Source organism: Eschrichtius robustus, chromosome 7 (genome assembly GCF_028021215.1).
Source record: "Eschrichtius robustus isolate mEscRob2 chromosome 7, mEscRob2.pri, whole genome shotgun sequence".
Classification (NCBI taxonomy): Eukaryota; Metazoa; Chordata; class Mammalia; order Artiodactyla; family Eschrichtiidae; genus Eschrichtius; species Eschrichtius robustus.
This window is the reverse complement of record NC_090830.1, coordinates 82,347,245-82,362,836: the sequence shown is the minus strand read 5'-3', so window position 1 is coordinate 82,362,836 and position 15,592 is coordinate 82,347,245. Positions and strand designations below refer to the sequence as shown.

The following is a 15,592-nucleotide window of genomic DNA, read 5'->3' as shown; positions in this document are numbered from 1 at the left end:
GCTGGCAAGGATCTGAAGCAGCTGGCCCTCCTGCATTGATGGTGGCCGTGTGAAACATTTCCACCACTCCAAACAACAGTTTGGCAGTTCCTTGTAAAATAAGACCCACACTCACCCTGTGATCCAGGTGCTTTACTCTTAGGTGTATACCCAAGAGAGATGAGTGCATATGTCCACAGAAATATTTGTACAAGTATGTTCATTGCAGCTTTATTAATAAAAGCCAGAATTAGAAACAGCCCCGATGCCTGTCAACAAGAGAATGTAGAAATTGTCACAGATCTACACAATGGGATAGTATCCCGAAATGAAAGAAAGGAGCTGACACACACAGCCCGGCTGAATCTCAGGATCCTGCTGAGAGGAGGCAGCCTTATACAAGAGAGTACAAAGCATATGATTGCATTTAGATCAAGTCCAAGAACAGGCAAGACTGATCTGGGGTGAGGGCTTAGTACTGACTGGGAAAGGGGGTATCAGGGTATTTTCTGGAGAGAGGGACATATTCTTTATTTGATTTGAATGGTGGTATATGTGTACCAGTGTATACATGTAAAAATTTATCAGTCTCTTTAAGATTTGTGCAATTTTCTATATTTAAATTATGCCTTGATTTGGGGGATGGGGATGCAAAAAGAAAACAGATCCTGAACCTGGGTAGTGATAGTGGAGCCAGGGGCAGAGTCATCGTATGCAGTCAGAATGGACAGGAATTGATGACCAGCCACTGTAGCGCTGGGTGTGAGAGGGCGGTCAGAGGCGAGCGGGTGCCTGTGCACAAGCATCTGGAAGCATGGTAGTTCTCCTGGAAATGGGGGAGGGCATCAGCAGTGCGTTCCAGTGGAGATGTCTTCAAGGCAGTTAGAACTAAGCTCCTGCAGAGGAAGTGAAGGTGCAGGCTGAGAAAGTTGATCTTGTCCTTTTACTGTCATGAGTGTAGGAGAATTCTACCCTCCAGGCTGATGGCTGTGTAGAAAGCAGTCAGAAACCTGGCTGGCAGCCTTGTCAGTGAGCCTGAGGGGTACCCCAGCTCTCTTGGGTGTGGCCTTACTTGCAGCCTCCCCTGCTGCTCCGAGATCAACCTGCCTGACATCCACTACCACTTTCCCCTGCCAGCTCTCTGCCTGGACCCCTGTGGCCACTGTCCTTACTTGCTGAGGACCGCTTCTCTGCTCCACACACTCTGCAATAGAATTCTCTTCTGGGGCCTGGAAGGCATCTTGTTTGGAAAAGTCTCCAAGTGACTAGGCCTAAATGACTGGGCCCAGGAGGTAACCCCCTCCCACTTAGGAGTCACTTGTCTAGCGCGTCTAGCTCGCCTCTCAGGGTGTCCCCCACTGCCACCATCTCCCTGTCCACCCCAGCCCACCTGACCCAGGCGACACCCTAGACGTGGTTTAGGCTGGCGGTTAAGAGCTTTGGCTTTGGGGTCAGACAGACCTTAGATTAGAGCCCAGCTCTGCCTCTTATTTATTCTGTGACCTTAGACACGTGACCCAACCTGCACTTGACAAAAACTCTGGACTCTATCCCCAGAAGACTAACATATATCCATTCCCAATTTTAATACAAATCCAGGGGGTGGTGGACCTGCAGATAAGAGTCTCTCCATAGATGGCATCATCCCTGCAGACTGAGTGTTAGGCTGCCCTGGCTGACGTCCTTCTAGCCGTGTCGTCTCACCACCACCCGAGGCAGCCACGCTGCGTTGCTAGAGAACTCAAGCTGTTAGGGTATTCCGCCATGTACAAAGCTGAGCCCTGCTCTACTGTCCCTCAGTCCCTGACTTCCGTTTCCTGGCACATAACAATAAGTCAGCAGCCTCTTCCACGTGCCTCTTGGGATGCAGTTGTTCTATCACTCTTGAGTAACTGCTCTGAGAACTGGTTTCCAGGCTCTTGCCAGTCCTCCTGCCTTCCTTGCCCTCCTGGATGGCCTTCAGCTCCATGATGTTCTCATCTAGGACTGACTGTGGTACTGCAGGTGACATCTGGCCTTCATGTCGTTCTAGAATTCTATTAGTTTTAGACTTCCTCCCTGATTGCTTCTGGTGGCAGCAAGGTGTCCATCACTGGGAGACAGGGGTGCTGAGGAGGGGCATTCTTCTCTGGACAGGGACCTAGACCAGAAAACCTCTAGAGGGATTCCTAGAAGAACCCAGCTGCACTGCCGTCTCCTCCAAGGCGGGACCACAGAAACTTTTCATTGGCAGTGTTCTAAGAGCAGTAGCTGGCTGTTCAAACGTTTCTTTCTTAACTTTGTTCCCCTTCTCATTAAGTTATTGCATAGCAAATGCTGCTTATAACATATAGTCTCAGTCATAATTTTGATCCCAAGAAAATTTAATAACCAGCAACGGCACAATCTGACCATTCTTAGCTGTGATGTTTGAATATCTATGATAATTTACATAGTTCTTATGAGTAAGTTGTTAGAGCTTAGCACTTCTATTAAGTGAAGTTAATACAAAGACAATATAAGTTCACTACAGAAAGTTTAAATGTAAAAAAAGAAGCAAAAAGATGATAATTCCACTCATCTAAAGACAGCCCTGTTCACACCTTGGTAAACTCTTCCATTTCCTCTTTTCTGTATAGATGTACATTTTCCCCAAAATTAGATCACATCATAAACATACTTATGTCATTTACCAATATTTTGTGAACACCTTTCATGGCAGTAGCTACATTTCCGTAGCTTCTTTTTTGTTTGTTTTTAATAGCTTCATAGTTTTCCATGTATGGATGTACCATGGTTTTATTGACTCAGTCACCTGTCAGGCTGTTTCCAGCTTTTCACCGTTAAGAACAGCTTTAGTGAACATCCTTGTAGCTGAATCTTTGTGTTAATTTCTAAAATCATACCCTTTGGAATAATTATGAGGAGTGGAATTGTTGGCTTAAATTATTGGAATAAAAGGCATGAACATTTTTAGGGCCCTTGCAACGTAGCATGTTATCAGAAGTCTCTGTCATCACTTGTGCGTATTATCAGTTAAGTGGCAGATAGGTTAGAGGACATGCAGAAGTAAACCTTTGCCTAAGCTGTGGAAAACTAACATGTATCTCCACTCCTTCCTTCCCTCCTTTCCATAGGAAAACTTGAATCCCTTAGTAGTTCTGAATTTATTTAAACGAATCCCAGCTGAAGATGTCCCTCTACTTCTGATGAATCCAGAAGCTGGAAAGCCCTCCGATTTGATTCTCACACGACTTTTAGTGCCCCCTCTGTGTATTAGACCCTCTGTCGTGAGCGATTTGAAGTCTGGCACCAATGAAGATGATCTGACGATGAAATTGACAGAAATCATTTTCCTAAATGATGTCATTAAAAAGGTGAGTGCTTCCCATTAGCATTTCCAAGCCCCAAGTTCTGGAATATATCTATGAAAACAGAAGTGTCTGATGGAGAAAGTCAAATAGACCAGGCTTGTTTCTGTTTATCCTCTGCTTATTCTTAGCATCGGATATCAGGAGCTAAGACCCAGATGATCATGGAAGACTGGGATTTCCTGCAGCTGCAGTGCGCCCTCTACATTAACAGCGAGCTCTCAGGCATTCCCCTCAACATGGCGCCCAAGAAATGGACCAGAGGGTTCGTCCAGCGCCTGAAGGGAAAACAGGGTACGTGTCCAAAGATGTGTGCAGGAGACGGTTTACTGCCTTTGTTTCATTTTGGGGAACGTATGTCCAGCTTATCTGGTTGGAGGTCACAGACTCTCCTTGGGCCTTCTGGTCACATTGTCCCCAACAGCACACGTTGTAGCTTGGAGGCCTGTGATATATTGTTATTTGTTTAGGTCGATTTAGAGGCAATCTCTCAGGAAAGAGAGTGGATTTTTCCGGCAGAACAGTCATCTCACCTGACCCCAACCTCCGAATTGATGAGGTAGCTGTGCCAGTTCACGTGGCCAAAATCCTAACTTTTCCTGAGAAGGTAAGTACATTGAGTTGCTCAATATTTTGTCCGAATCCAGTCTTTTGTGTCATGTTCTGAGATTCCAAACAACAGACAGTGGAAAATCCCCAGTAACCCACCCAACCCCCAGTTTGGCATGTGAGTTTATCTTTACAGTTTGCTTCATACGTATGTCACCATGTGTAATATCTACAACACGTACAGCCACAGCTGTGTCTGCCTTTATGTATATATACTCAGATATACATTGAACAGACAAGTCTGCAACTTTTTTTTTCCAAATAATATCATCTTTGACATCTGTCTGTGTTAGTTCATACCTCACGTGTTAAAGTAACTTATGATAAACACAACACCCAGTTAATTTTCTTGGGATAATTTATTACTTTTAAAACATTAGAATCAGTGAATCAAAGACTTTGAATATTTTAAGGCTATTGATGCATAGCCAGAAAGGCTGTACTGCTTTACACTCAATTCATATTCATCATGAGTGTAAATTGGTATCTACAGTATTTTTTTTTTAACCGAGGAGTAGATAATCGAAAGGCCTGATAACAGGAGGATATTGATTGGCCTTGGCTTTGCCCTTGAGAGTCATAATTAGCCCAAACCACAGAGGCTTCTGGTTAAGCTTGTGTAGAAAGTGTCCTCGGTTGAGTTACTAATGATCCAGAGTTTCCTTCTCTGAAGTGGTGTCCCATGAGACTGTTGTCCAAGAGGCTACAGGACGTGGCGGTACAGACCAGGGCCTATGGTGCTGGTGTCACAACTTTTAAACCTTAGAAGCCCATGGAAAATCATTGCAGATGAAGTTGCCACCTGTTTTTAGGATTACAGAATGCTGGAAGGTCCCTATAGATCATTCCAGTCCACTCGTTGTACCACTAGGGAAACCAAAGGCCAGTAAAGGCCTTGGCCCTGTCACCCAGCAAGTGAGTGACCAAGTTCAGACTTGAACCTGGTGCCATCCCGTTGTTGTCCTTACACTCAAGACCCTGGCAGCAGGGTGCCTGCAGGTGCCTCCCTTTCTCCTAGGACAACATAAGGAAAGTAAAGACTGAGATCCAGTTCAGTATAGTGTACTAGCTTATAGAAACCTTAACAGTATCTCATTCTGCTTTATATTGTGGTCCTCCAGGTGAACAAGGCAAACATCAACTTTTTGAGGAAGCTGGTTCGAAATGGCCCTGAAGTTCACCCAGGAGCCAATTTCATTCAGCAGAGACACACGCAGATGAAAAGGTAATGCTTTCCCGATCTGGTTGGATGTAACTATCTTCTCGTGACCAAGTTTACTGTCACCATACTTAGCACAGAATGCACTCCAAAGTACAATTGTTGTGATATTGTAGCACATGGAAAATATCTATTTAAATTGCAGTGAGCCTAGGTACATTGCTCGTTTGCTCTGCTTGGCTTGTTGAATGTACGAACAGTGTTCATTTATTCCATAGCATTTAATGTTATTGGATCTAGAAAGACAGAAGGCATTGGGATATGAAAGCATATCATTTTCTATGTCACCTGGGCACTCTGGGGTTACCTCAGTGCGCTCATGACCCAGGAGACATGCCTTTTGCCAGTTCTGGCTTTTCACAGCGAGATGAGCTGATCACCAGTGCCTTTTTATCTCATGAGATTCAAACATATCACCAGGGCCGTGTGCAAGAAGCTGGTTTATTACTCTATTTCTGTGGTTCCAAGACATGCTTTTATCATATCTTGACATTTCTAAAATTAAGATAGATCTTACAAGCAGTTTGTTGTAGTTTAGGGAATTCCCTGGGGGTCCAGTGGTTAGGGCTTGGCGCTTTCCCTACTGGGAGCCAGGGTTTGATCCCTGGTCGGGGAACTAAGATCCCACAAGCCATGCGGCTCAGCCAAAAAATAAAGTAAAATTTTGTTGTTGTTGTAGTTTAATTAATGGCATATGGAGGCACCTTAAATACAATGAAATGTGATCATTTTAGAGACTGAATCCTGATATGAAGAGGGAGAAACTTGCTGAGGAAACTTTGTTCTCACAGATTATGTCTATTATTGTATGTTAAGGTTTTTGAAATACGGAAACAGAGAGAAGATGGCTCAGGAGCTCAAGTATGGGGACATTGTGGAGAGGCACCTCATAGATGGAGACGTGGTTCTGTTCAATCGGCAGCCTTCGCTGCACAAATTGAGCATTATGGCACATCTGGTGAGCATGAGACTGGTTTTTATTTCTGTTGGGTGGAACTTTGCTGTGTGTGCCATGCTAAATTCCAGACTTCTAAAATTTAAATGGCCAGTAATCTCAAATTTTCATAACTTTTGGCTTTCCTGTTCTCTCATTTTTTAGTTTGAGTGAAACTCTTAAATTTCAAACTTCCCTTCAGTATTTTTAATATTTGTAACATACTGTTCATACAACAGTAAAACAGGAACTAATTGAAAATTAGTGTGAAAGTGACTACCGTGATTTCACTTGCAAACAACATATATACATATACGTGTGTGCACAAAGTTATGTAAAATAGATATGGCAGAAAATTGACTTGATTTAAAATAGCATATTAACTAAGGAACTAAAATGCTTACAGGATTTCTCTTTGCAATAGTCCTCCAACTAAGACCTTGAACCATATTTTTTGGGGTGGTTTACTTTTTGCAACAGCAGCAGTTCCTTTTTTGGAGATTTAAAATGGAAACAAGATGCAACTTTAATTTGTTAAATATTCATAAATTCTCCCGTCTGCAAAGCCATTAAATCCCTGAACATTTGCAAACAGTGTTTAAACAGGCTCCTAAGGTAGTGTTTTTCTAGATTCCTTTTTTTAGTAGTTTGTGAAAACATTACATCAGTCTTTTTGCTCAGTGGTGGAAATACCAAAGATGCAGTTTATGATTATGGAATTATGATTATGGAGATCTAGGAGGCAAACAGAAGCCTTCCCTTTCTGGACACTTTTGCTTGGCTTTGGGGCATTTTAACATAGAAATATTTTTGTTTGAAAATTTTCAAATATATACAAAAATAGAAAGAGTACTATGATGAACTCACAGTCTCATCCTCTATAGTCAGTAATTTTCAAGATTTCGCCACACTAGTTTTCTCTCTCTTTTTTCTTTGTGAACCCAGATGCCATGTCTTTTTTCCATGTGTATTCAGTTTACTTCTGCAAGACACACGTAATTACAGTGCCAGTGTCACACCTCACAAAATGAAGTCGTTCCTTGGTATTGTCTAGTACCCTGTCCGTAGTCAGATTTCCCCAAGTGTCTCAAAATCTTTTTGCAACTAGTTTGTTCAAATCAAGATGCAAAGTCTACACATTACGTTTAGTTGATACATGTCTGAAGCCTTTAATGATCTGGTAATGTCCCACCTCCTTCTTTTAATTTCAGTGTCATTGTTGAAAAAAACCAGGTCATTTGTCCTGAAGAATGTCGCATGTTCTCTGTTTGTCTGCTTGTGTGTGGTGTAAGGGTTCCTTCATGCTTCATTTTATTCCTGTAAACTGGAAATTAGCTCTCGAAGGATGATCAGATTCAGGTTCAACTTTTTGGCCAAAATAACTCATAGGTGGTGCCGGCTACTTCCTCTTGCCATATTTCAGGAGGCACACGTTGTCTGGCTGGCCCACTTTAGTTATGCTGAGAAGGTTAGGGATTCAGATGCTTCAGCCTGGTGCCTTATTAGCCTTTTCTCTAATGATCTCTTCCATTTATGATCATTGCCTACATTATTTCATTGGGGTCACAAAATGGTGATTTTCTAATTTAACATTCCTTTCACATTTAATACCTACCACTCTTGTAATTAATAATTTTCCCCTGTTAATTAGGGCTATTTACTTACCCAAAAAATAGAATTCATAAAAGAAAGGAAGAATAAGCGTCTAATTCTTTTTCCTTTTTTGTCAGTTTAGGGCATAAAACTTTGGTGCTCAGTTTCTTCCAACTAGGTTGGTTTGGGGTTTTTGTTTGTTTTGGCTTTCCCTTTTTTCAGTGTCATCATGAGTTTTTATTTAGTCAGTGTGTTTTGTTCAATTTCTGCCAGTAACCTTTTAATAGCAAATTGTGACATCATTGGCCAGTGGGGACCCCTTTCTCATGGCTTCTTTGTTGACGTTTGCCTCATAGTATTAAAGCAAATTCATTGTGTTGTTTTGGCCTAATAAAGCTACTTGAATGAGACCACAAGTGACATGTTACTGGCCAGAACATACTAGAAATTTACTTCCTTAATGTAAAGTGTCCAGTTCTCCAGTAAGCCATTTTTTTTATGTTGAAACTAGGAAGCTTTTATTTTTATTTTTTTATTTTATTTGAATTTTATTTATTTTTTTATACAGCAGGTTCTTATTAGTTATCCATTTTATACGTATTAGTGTATACCTGTCAATCCCAATCTCCCAATTCATCACACCACCACCACCCACCCCCCAGCTTTCCCCCCTTGGTGTCCATACAGTGTCCATAAGTCAGAAAGAGAAAAACAAATATCGTATATTAACGCGTATATGTGGAACCTAGAAAAATGGTACAGATGAACCGGTTTGCAAGGCAGAAATAGAGACACAGATGTAGAGAACAAACATATGGGCACCAAGAAGGTTTTAGATAAATGACTTAAGTCCTTCTCCTGGTTTGTTTTGTTTTGTATTCCACAGGCCAGGGTCAAACCCCACCGCACCTTCAGATTTAATGAGTGTGTCTGTACACCCTACAATGCGGATTTTGATGGTGATGAAATGAACCTTCATCTTCCTCAAACAGAAGAAGCTAAAGCAGAAGCCCTTGTTCTCATGGGGGTATGTAGGGTGGTGGAGCCCAGCTTCTAAGGAAAAGCACCTTAAAAGGAGGGAAAGGGGAGCCTGTCCTGTTTGCAAACACCCTGCAGTATGTAAGGGAGTTAGTTTCTCTGATAGGTGGGGAGTTGAGCGGAGTGGGTGTCTTCCGACCTGTAATGTGGGTTCCTAGGAGAGTAGATATACTTGAGCGCCAGTTATGAAAGGGTAAGACAAGGGTATAGCAGAAACTTGACTGTTGGCTATCATGGTCAATTACACCTCAGTTAAAAGATTTGAGCAAATGCACTTTGATGCACAGAACCTTCTTTGAATTGGTTAATAATGCACTGAACAAGTAGCACCCATTTTTGCCACTGTAGGCACTCATTACATTTTAATTAAAATCCTGTTGTTCAAACTTAATGTGTGATGCAAGAGAAATTCGACAATTCTGCCATCATTGTAGAGAGTGTGGAATGGACTGACTTCAGAGATAACACAGTGCTACTCATCATTCATTCACAGAAGTAAATTTTCTTTGGAGGAGAGCATTTGTTAATTACAATAACATCTTATACCCAAAGTGTTCTTCATAGAAACTCAAAACGACTTCATGCAGTATTTGAGTGCAGGAACCTCTGAGGTCAGTCTCGCTGGTAATTTTTCTCTCCCCTTGACAGATTAAGGGATGGAAGTTAGTGACAAAGCTGCAGTTAAGGACCCTAGCTTCCAGTTCTCAGCCTCATCTTCCTGCTACTCTTCATTTATTCATAACAATTCAGAGTCTTTGTGGTGCAGGTCTTTGGGGCTGCATCATGCATCCAAGGATGGCTAACTTACTGTGTTCCTTTTTCCTTCAGACTAAAGCAAATCTTGTAACCCCAAGGAATGGAGAACCACTAATTGCTGCTATTCAGGATTTTCTGACAGGTGGGTTTGTGGAAATCACTTGAAAGGAGACTTTGGAACACAGGGATTCTCATTCACCGTGTTCATGTGTCCACTTGAAAAGCTGTTTAATTGCCTGTGTTTAATTCTGTTGTTTGGTTACTAAGTGTAATTGTGAACCTACTTGAGATATTTTGCATTGGTTGGTTATTTAGTGAACTCCTGCCATACACGAGACATTTTTATTTTCTAAGTGCTGGGGCTATGGCGGCGAGTAAAACAAAGTCGCTTTCCCTGTGGAGGCTGGATTCTAGTTGGAGGAGAAAGCCAAGAAGCAGCTGTGTTTTACTTTTACCTCACTCTTTTAGTAATAGTCCACGTTTATTTTAAAATTGAAACCTTGTGATTTTTCTCACAATTTCGTTCCTTTTCTTTCCTCAGGTGCCTATCTCCTCACTCTTAAGGACACTTTCTTTGACCGAGCCAAGGCTTGCCAGATCATTGCTTCAATATTGGTGGGCAAGGATGAGAAAATTAAAGTTCACCTCCCACCCCCTACAATATTAAAGGTTTGTGCAGGAGCTGTGTGTGTACGCACACAGGTGTGTGTGTGTGTGTGTGTGTGTGTGACTGTATGGACACACCAGTGGCCTTAGTGTACGCACGCTGCTGCCCGGTTGGTGTGTGACCACTGTACCATCTTGCCTCACTTGCATGAAGGGTGGTTGAGACCAGGCTCAGCCCTCCAGTGCTCTGGCTTCTTTCCTCCTTCAGCCTGTCACCCTGTGGACGGGAAAGCAGATCTTCAGCGTCATCCTCAGACCCAGCGATGACAACCCAGTGAGGGCCAACCTCCGAACCAAGGGCAAGCAGTACTGTGGCAAAGGAGAAGACCTCTGTGTCAATGACTCCTGTGAGTTAAAGCAATGGGGTGGGGCCGGGGGTCAGGAAAGCAAGCGACCAACAGTTACCTTCGCTTAGCCAGCAAATCCCAAGTTTCTCTGTAGCCTTAGGCAGGAAGTTTGTTCTTCAGGGAGATGCAGGTGGTGTTTCTCTAAAAGGTAGAGATCTTGTAGACACATGACCAACCCAATGATTAGAATGTTCGGCTCGTGTTTTGTCTCAGGTGAGACTCGTTTCTACCAATTAATGCAAATTCTTTTTTCTTCCTTTTTTTGTTGTTTTTTTTGGCCGTACAAAGGTCTTGTTATTTAAGGCATTTAATTTACTATTTTATGTCCAAAAACATGTTCATTGTCTAAAAGTGTGACTAAAAAGTATAACTGAAGAGGCTAATTGTTTTAAGCTGCCTCACCTGGTCAATGGATGGTTTGATAACATGAAGATCAGGTGTAACAGTGAGGATTTATTTATTTATTTACTTATTTATTTTTTAATATCTTTATTGGAGTATAATTGCTTTACAGTGTGTTAGTTTCTACTGTACAACAAAGTGAATCAGCTGAATGTATACATATATCCCCATAGCTCCTCCCTCTTGAGCCTCCCTCCCACCCTCCCTATCCCACCTCTCTAGGTCCTCACAAAGCACCGAGCTGATCTCCCTGTGCTGTGCAACATCTTCCCACTAGCTATCCATTTTACATTCGGTAGTGTATATATGTCAATGCTACTCTCACAGTGAGAGCATTTAAATGCGAGCCATCTGAGTCCCCTAGACTGATTCAGCCCAAAGTGTGGTCCACACACCAATGCCGTTCAGGCAGCATTTACTTTCTGGGTCCCAGGCTGCTAACAGGCAGTTCTCCAGCAGGCTGCTTTGAGTAGCACTGATTTAGAATGGGCTTTGCTAGCAAGGCCTAGTGACGAGAAGTGGATCTGCAGGGCTCTGTACTAAAGAACTGAACCGCAGAGTCTCTCTGAAGGTCAAGGGTTTTCTGCTGTCTCATGATGAAGAATAAATGTTTTGAAGAGCACTGATATTTTTCCCCAGGTTTATATCCGTTCTTTTGAAAATATACTCTCTGGTCTTTAACGTATTTTGGCTTCTTGTTTTAGATTGTGTTTTGTTTGTTTCTAGATACAAATTTCATTTTGTTGTTTAGGCTTTTCATGATGGTGCCACTGTTAGTCTTCAGTGTCTTAGGTAAATAACAAAGTGCTTTATAAACAACACTTCGTTGTACATGATTGAATTGATGCTCAAAACACCCCCATGACATCAAGATGGCAAGAGCTTGATACTGTCATCCACAGTTCACAGATAAGGACAATGAGTGTCAACTAGTACCTTTCAGAGTTAGGGCTATAGGGTAACTAACTAGACCTTTCATGCTCTTCAAAAGTTCCTAGATTTCTCTTTTCTTCCCCCTCAAAAAAAAAAAATTTTTAAGAGCATGTCTATTTGTTCTGCTTTAACTTTTAATATGAGAACAAATTTTCTCAACTGCCTCAAATTCATTTTGGAATGAGGCAAAGTAATAAATAATTGTGTAAGTCCATAATCATTGTTTCCTTCCAGACGTCACTATCCAGAACAGCGAGCTGATGACTGGCAGCATGGACAAAGGAACGCTGGGATCAGGATCCAAGAACAATATTTTTTACATTTTGCTGCGAGACTGGGGGCAGAACGAAGCTGCCGATGCAATGTCACGGCTCGCCAGGCTGGCCCCCGTCTACCTGTGTGAGTATCTCAGCATCCTCGTTTTATTGCTAGTTATTGGTGTTTCAGGGGTTTCTTTTACTGTTTCATCCCCCTGCCCCACACACATACACACACACAAAGAAAAGGATATTTATTCCAGGCTAAACTATTTATGCTTTCCTTAATGAAATTAACTTGATACTGACTAGTTTGGCTGCAGATTTGAATTTGCTTTTCAGTTCTCTTCTCAAAAGCTACAGTAGCTCCCTAATGCCCATCAGGTAGGGTTGTTACATAAAGGGTCCTTCATGGGCTGCTTCCAAGGTACCTGTGCAAGACTGTCACCCTCTGGGTCTTCCACAGTTCAGCCCTACCGTGTTACTCAGTATTTGTCTACCATCCTTGCACTATTCTGTTACCTTTGCTTGCTCATGCTTTGAACATACCATAGGCCAGGAGATTTTTTGCATGCCCAAAAACATCTTTAGTCTACTCTTATACTTGACTCTTTGGCTGGGTGTAGAATTCTAGACTGAAGATTATTTTCCCTGAGAATTTTGAAGGGATTACTCTACTCTGTTCTAGCTTTAACGGTTGCTGTAAAGTGTATTTCCGTTCTTATTCCCAAATTTTTGTATTTGAATTGTCTTTTTTTTTTTTATTTGAAGCAATAGTGGACTTAAAACATTGTGCCAGTCTCTGCTGTACAGCACAGTGACTCAGTTCTACACATACATCTGTTTTTTTAACATTCTTTTTCATTATGATTTATCACAGGATATTAAATATAGTTCCCTGTGCTAGACACATTACGACCTTGTTGTTTATCCTGAATTGTCTTTTTATTCTGGAAGCTTTGAGACTCCTCTTTGTTTCTGGCATTCTGAAAGTTCACAGTGACACAACCTTGCGATGGGTCTGTTGTCACTCATTGCGCTGAGCACTGTATAAGCTCTCTTAATCTGCAACATGTGTCCTTCAGTTCTGGTTATTTTCTTGCACTTTTTCTGATCATTTTCTCCCTTTTACTTTCTCTGTTCTTTCTTTTTTGAATTTCTGTTCATTGTCTAGTAGAGTTTTTGGATTGATTCTCTGATTTTCCCTGTTGTCCATTTCTTTGTTTCTGGATTCAGTTTTCTTTTAACAACTTCATTGATTTTTAAAAGTTTTTTCACTATCATATATTTAATTTCCAACCATTGTTCTTTTTTGCCAGTAGTTCTTTTTTTTTTTTTTTTTTTTGGCTACATTGGGTCTTCATTGCTGCACATGGACTTTCTCTAGTTGTGGCGAGCAGGGGCTACTCTTCGTTGCAGTGCACGGGCCTCTCATTGCAGTGGCTTCTCTTGTAGTGGAGCACAGGCTCTAGGCTCATGGGCTTCAGTAGTTGTAGCACGGGGGCTCAGTAGTTGTGGCTCACAGGCTGTAGAGCACAGGCTCAGTAGTTGTGGCACACAGGCTTAGTTCCTCCACAGCATGTGCGATCTTCCCGGACCAGGGCTTGAACCTGTGTCCCCTGCATTGGCAGGCGGATTCTTAACCACTGTGCCACCAGGGAAGTCCCTTGCTGGTAGTTCTTTTCTTTTCCTTTCCTTCTTTTAATTTTTTTTTTTTTTTTTTTTAAGGCTTCCTATTCTTGATCCCCAAATTCATCTTCTCTATCACTCTGTCTCCCACAGGGGTAAGGATCTGGGGCCTGTTTCTTGTAGGCAGACCTCAGAGACATTGCAGGTTCAGTTCCAGACCACCACGATAAAGCAAATACCACGATCAAGCAAGTCACATGAACTGTTTGGTTTCCCAGTGGTTACAAAAGTTGTTTACACTATACTGTAGTCTGTTAAGTATGCAATAGTCTTGTGTCTTAAAAAACAATGTACATACCTTAATTAAAAATACTTTATTGCTAAAAAATGCTAATCATTTGAGCCTTCAGTGAGTCATAGTAGTCACAGTACAGATCACCATAAAAAATATAATAATAATGAAAACGTTTGAAATATTATGAACATTACCAAAATTTGACACAGAGACACAAAGTAAGCAGATGCTGTTGGAAAAATTGTGCTTTTAGACTTGTTCAACACAAGGTTGCCACAAACCTTCAATTTTTTAAAAACCACTATATCTGTGAAGCACAATAAAACAAGGTATGCCTGTCCAAACTTTCCACCGGGTTTCCCCGTTTCCAGCACCTACATTACCTCCCACAGAACCTGAGGATTTTGTTTCTGAGACTTTCCAGACTCGTGGCCCTCCTTTCTGCAGCCACTTTTAGGCATCCCCTTCCCCACCCTACTAAGCCAGTAGCCTCTCGTAGGCAGATATTAGGGTTAGGATTACTGTATAGTTCCATCAACGGTGCAGTTTACATTTGTTTCTTAGTCTCTGTATTTCGGAATAATAATTTCTGAAAAAGAGAATCGGGCAGAGAGGTCTCTGCGACGCTGGGAACCAGCAGTCAGGTGGCCCACTTTCCATAGCTGGCTTTCTCAGGCGCTCCTTACTATTTAGTGGCTGTCTGCTTTATAGTGTAGTTAGTTGGGACATCACTGTGGGTTGTGAGGTCTCAGAGGAGTTAGTGAGTCTTAGTCATTTTTGCATAACTACCTAGAGACTGATACAGGAACATTTTGTTTAATTGGGTTGTAACAAGTTCTCTGAAGGTATAAACTTGTTTCTGTGCAGCAGGTTGACTAACATCCGTGGCTCTCTCTTCCTGCTCTCCCGGGCAACTATTCTGCAGCTAACCGTGGATTCTCAATTGGGATTGGTGACGTCACACCTGGCCAAGGACTGCTGAAGGCCAAGTATGAGTTGCTGAATGCTGGCTACAAAAAATGTGATGAGTACATTGAAGCCCTGAACACAGGCAAGCTGCAGCAGCAGCCTGGCTGCACTGCTGAGGAGACCCTGGAGGTGAGTCTGGCTCTTCGGGTCAGTTTAGCCACTTCATCACTGGGTGGCGCTGTAGGCCCTGAAGAGAAGGAGCAGAGGTGAGTGGGAAGGAAAGGCAGTGGCTTTAGCCTGTCTCTGTGCTGTGCAGCTTGTGTGTGTTCTAAAGCGGGGAGGGCCTCCCGTTAGATCTGTTACATCTCTTCCAGCTTTCCTGTTCTAGGTGGTGAAAACATGGCCATCTGTTCATTTGGCCACATGGGGCTGCTCTTGTTCCAGCATCATGCTTGGGCCCCTTCTGTACCTGGTACTTCAGTGCTTCTGCCCTTCCTACTTCCAGCATCCTGTGACTAGAGACTGACACCACAGCTGTCTGAATGGATGGTCTTTGAAAGAGACGTGGCTAATTCCTGTCTGAGAGTCACATACCAATCTGCTGCCCTCTCACATGTGGAGCTAGGTTAGCTGAGAACTGGGCCAGCACATGGCAGAGTCAGAGTTGCCTGAGAGT

At 42.4% G+C, this 15,592-nt stretch overlaps 1 protein-coding gene across 1 annotated transcript in view; it reads left to right on the top strand.

Annotated features, from left to right (window-relative positions):
• POLR3A (RNA polymerase III subunit A) overlaps positions 1-15,592 on the top strand; it is a 52,742-nt gene that overhangs the window by 7,472 nt on the left and 29,678 nt on the right. The window contains exons 6-16 of the mRNA XM_068547966.1: positions 3,096-3,335; positions 3,461-3,623; positions 3,800-3,936; positions 5,060-5,163; positions 5,974-6,115; positions 8,571-8,711; positions 9,551-9,620; positions 10,020-10,147; positions 10,353-10,491; positions 12,061-12,225; positions 14,933-15,105. Coding sequence (XP_068404067.1) covers positions 3,096-3,335; positions 3,461-3,623; positions 3,800-3,936; positions 5,060-5,163; positions 5,974-6,115; positions 8,571-8,711; positions 9,551-9,620; positions 10,020-10,147; positions 10,353-10,491; positions 12,061-12,225; positions 14,933-15,105 — 1,602 coding nt within the window. The remainder of the gene's footprint in view (positions 1-3,095; positions 3,336-3,460; positions 3,624-3,799; positions 3,937-5,059; positions 5,164-5,973; positions 6,116-8,570; positions 8,712-9,550; positions 9,621-10,019; positions 10,148-10,352; positions 10,492-12,060; positions 12,226-14,932; positions 15,106-15,592) is intronic.